We start from the raw sequence: 3,934 nt of genomic DNA on the forward strand, positions 1-3,934 counted from the left end.
AAGTCCCGCCCAGCCTTGGAGAGGGGAGGGCGCAGACAGGGGTGCAGTCTGCCCGAGGTCGCGCTGAGTGCAGTCGGAGGGACACCTCTGGTAGCCCCGCTCCCCCAAGCCCCGCTGCTGCGGACTCGGGCGCCGTCTCTGGGAGGGGACTGGGAGGTCGGTACCTTGGGAGATGTCTGCCGGGTCTCAATGGCCCGAAGGTCCTTGTCCAGCTCCGCGCTCAGCTTGGCCAGCTCTCTCTCCAGCAGGACCTGCGGCGGTGATGGGAGCGGCTGGGGAGTGGGAACCGGGGGAGAGGGAGCGGGGGAGAAGCAGTGCGCGGTTGGGGGGCGCAGAGCGCAGGGCGCCGGGCCAGGACGGGCGCAGCCATCCGGAACTCCCAAGATAGCCCCTTAGGACTTTCTGATTGTGCCCCAGTGCCAACTGTGGTTACTTATCTAATTAGGAGCCTGCAGGGATCCCCATTTTCTCTCCCATCTAGTCTTCGTGGCCTTCCGCGGCCTGGCTTCACTGCACCCACCTGCTTCCCCGCCACTGCCCATCCTGCCGGCCAGACTTTGCTTCCGCGCCTCCCCATCCTGAGCGCCCTCTAGCCCAACCTCCCCAACTCTTTAGAGCTCAGCGAACCTCTAAGAATACTTCCTGAAAATTCCAGGCCACACTGACCACTCTTTTCTCTGCTCCCGCTTTGGTCAACACACATTTATTCCATGCATGTTTGAGTGCCTGCTGAATGCCAGGCACTGTGGTGGGTGCTGGGGATACAAAGATGAACTGTGCGGGGCTGGAGAGGGTGGGAGCTGTGGGATCTGTGTCCTTTGCCCATGGTCACCGGGCCAGCATCACCCAGAGATTCTCCTTTGTCCCCCAACATTGCTGTCTCCCCTTCCCCCACCTTCCCTGCTGCACTCACCTCAATGGGTTGGGAGGGCTTCTCAGCAGGGTCATCCACCAGAGGTTTCTTGGGCTGAAGATGGGAGGGTGAGTCAGAGGGGGCCAACTCGCTTGCCAAAATGCACTGGCTGAGGGTCAGCCACTCCCAGAGGCCCAGGCCCACACTCACCTTCTGCCCAGTCTCTAGTTCTTGCAGAAACTGGTTCCAAGATTCTTCTGCCCAGACATTATCTGCTTTCTCTCTGCATCGGGGCACCTGCACGGACGTGAGTAGGCATGGGCTTGAGTAGAGGCCACTGCCCCACCCCTATGACCACCACTCCCCTACTTGGATTCGCCATGCTGCACCGGCCCCAACAGAAAGGGCATTATCTGTGCTCTTTTCAGGGGGGTGGGGGGGCTGGCCAAAAAGGCGCTGGGGACCCTGTGGGGAGGAAGCTGGGAGGGCTACCTGATTTGGGGTCCTGGGCAGGGAGGAGAATGCTCCAGGGTTACAGTTGAAGGTGCTTCTAGGAAACTCTTCAGAGGGGTCCCAGCTTCTTCTAGAGAAAGGGGAGGGTGTTTCTTAGGGAAACTGAGACTCAAGTGAGAACACAGCCCTGGTGGAGGGAGTGCACCCCGTCCTCTCCTGCCCCAGGCTCGGGAGCAGTGGTAACTTGTGGAAGGTTATGAACTCTGAGTTCAAATCTCAGCTCCACCACTTGGCTGTGCTACCTTCTGGCACGTGACTGAACTGTCAGAGCCTCAGATTCAATGCCTGTAACATCAGAACGATTCCCACCCACGCGAGGGTGTGGTGAAGCTTAGGCCTGACTCAGGCATCTGCTCCATGAGGGGCCAGTCCCTTTCCCGCTGGCCTTGGTGCGTAGCTGCAATTGCGTCCAGTCTGCCCGTGACTGTGGCTATGTATGTTAGTGCTTATTCGGTGAAGCTGGTCTTTTTGGCTGCACCTGTGCCCAAGGGTGTGGGACTATATACTAGTCCGAGGAAAAGCCGGGGCAGGAACAGAGCCTGGAGCCCTGCGCATGTGATTTCAGAGCCCTGGGCCTCCCTGCTCTGAGGGTGCTGAATTCATGACTTCATTTGCGAGACCACTCCTGCCACATTCCAGGCACTGCAGTCACACTTGTCCTAGTCCCCTCCAGGGCTCCCTTCTTGGCTGGCTTAAAGGTCCCAGCCTCTGTTGAATTTGGATGTCTTCACTAAGTGGAATGACTGTACCAAGCTTATCAAATGATGGAATGTCTGACCGCAGGGTCAGGATTTGTTGACTGTAATTATGACTCTGCTCTCTATTCTCAAAATAATATTGGTGATAATGAGAATGGAATATGTCGTTCCTTATTTAAGGAAGCTCTTGTCATGATTAAGTCTATATTAATAATGTTTGTGGAGACTTGCTATGAGCCTTAATCCTCATGGCCACTCAGTGACCCCACTTAACCGATGGGGTCACTGGGGCTTAGGTTGGTTAAGTTGCTCACGACACGCCAGCTTGAATCCAGAACCCTGAGCCAATTCGTGAGCTCGGAGCCTCTGTCTTATTGACCGATACCGAGAGCCACAGGCCCGTGTAAGAAGCTCACCGATGTCACTGAGGGCAAAGCTCCTCATTCCCAAGGCGGGTGGAACCCCTCCAGGTCCAGGCAGCCGGGCCTGGGCCCGTGTGGTTTGCACAGAGAAAAGCAGCTGCACCCTTCCCCTCCCTGGAGGGGCTCCCCTCTCCGCGGCACCAGGGAGGAAACTTGGACCCTCCACCCCTTGTTTTCTCTCAGGCATCAGAGCGATGGCCACAGATCCACGCCTACTCGTGGTTATGCCCGGCTCTCCACCCCATAGAATCCGTGGATCTTTGGGATGATGAATCCTGTTACCAACCACAAAAGCATCACAGGGGTCCTGACCAGGAATGGGTGCAAAGTCCACCCCTGCCTGCTACTCCCCTTGGGCCCTGGCGGGGAAGGGAGTGTCCGGAGTAGTGGGGATCCTGGGAAGGGCTGAACTGTCAGGGGAGCCAGACCCCCAGCTTGCCTACTTTGAGGCTGTGCCAGCTGTTGCCACCAGGGGCTGCCAGTCCCCACAGGGAAGCCAGGGCCCCTCTGCAGCCCTCAGGCCCCTTCCCTATGGCGGCTTACCCGCTCAGAGAGGAGGCCTGGCCTGGCCGGGATGCAGGTCTTTGCTGGGGCCCTGGACACCGTGAGTCTGCAGAGGTGGCACAGGAGGAAGCCACTGCAGGTGGGAGAAGACAGGTAGGGTCGGGCAGGTGAGAGCAGGGGTTGAGGTCACCTGGTTGACCATTGGAGGTTCTGACACCCATGCCCACCCTCAGTCCTGGGTAGCTCCTGGGGAAAGGGTGGTGTTCCGGGCTCTGGAATGTGGGCTTTGCACGAAGAACTTTGCTCTCTTTAAGAAATCTTCAAAACAGCTCTGGGGTGGGTAGTGTCCCCATTTTAGGGATCAGGAAAGAGAGGCCCAGAGAAATCACCACCAGGGCTGGGCATTCACTGGACAGGGAAGCTGAGGTTCTCGAATGCCACCTGCCAGGGGTTGGGAGCTTACCGGAAATGGGCATACATACTTCTCAGGTTGAACTAAGCCAACTGGGAAGCCCCAGAGCCAGGTGTGGCTGCAGGGAGGGTCACATTCAAGGCCAAGCTGAGCGGGCCACCCCCTCACCTTTGGGTGCTTCCTCGAAGGTCCAGTCCAGATTCAGGTCTGCGGAAGCAGAAAGGACCGGGTCAGGGATGGGACAGCAAGCGAGATCGGAGTGCCCTGCGAGGCTGCCTCAGCTGCTCCTAGCCTCCCTCCTGCCTAGAGCGGGGCCAAGGGACTGAGTCAGGGCCTGAGAATGTCCCGAGGGAGGGAAGGAATTAGGAGGGCAGTTCTGGGGAGGGCTTGAAATGCCTCTGGCAGACGTAGGGCCTGAGTCAGCCAACCAGGGCAGTGGACTTGCCCAAATTCCTGCTCCTCCCTCCCTAGTTCCCATACATATCCTCTCCCTGACCTTCACAGACCTGCCCTCACCACCTCAGGTAGGGAA

At 58.2% G+C, this 3,934-nt stretch overlaps 1 protein-coding gene across 1 annotated transcript in view; it reads right to left on the reverse strand.

The window, feature by feature from the left end:
• The window catches only part of SORBS3 (sorbin and SH3 domain containing 3), a 23,793-nt gene that overhangs the window by 10,508 nt on the left and 9,351 nt on the right, over positions 1-3,934 (reverse strand). The window contains 6 exon segments of the mRNA XM_015557726.1: positions 126-251; positions 914-967; positions 1,064-1,150; positions 1,346-1,436; positions 3,030-3,123; positions 3,571-3,609. Coding sequence (XP_015413212.1) covers positions 126-251; positions 914-967; positions 1,064-1,150; positions 1,346-1,436; positions 3,030-3,123; positions 3,571-3,609 — 491 coding nt within the window.

The sequence above is a fragment of the Myotis davidii genome, unplaced genomic scaffold (genome assembly GCF_000327345.1).
Source record: "Myotis davidii unplaced genomic scaffold, ASM32734v1 scaffold448, whole genome shotgun sequence".
Taxonomy (NCBI): domain Eukaryota; kingdom Metazoa; phylum Chordata; class Mammalia; order Chiroptera; family Vespertilionidae; genus Myotis; species Myotis davidii.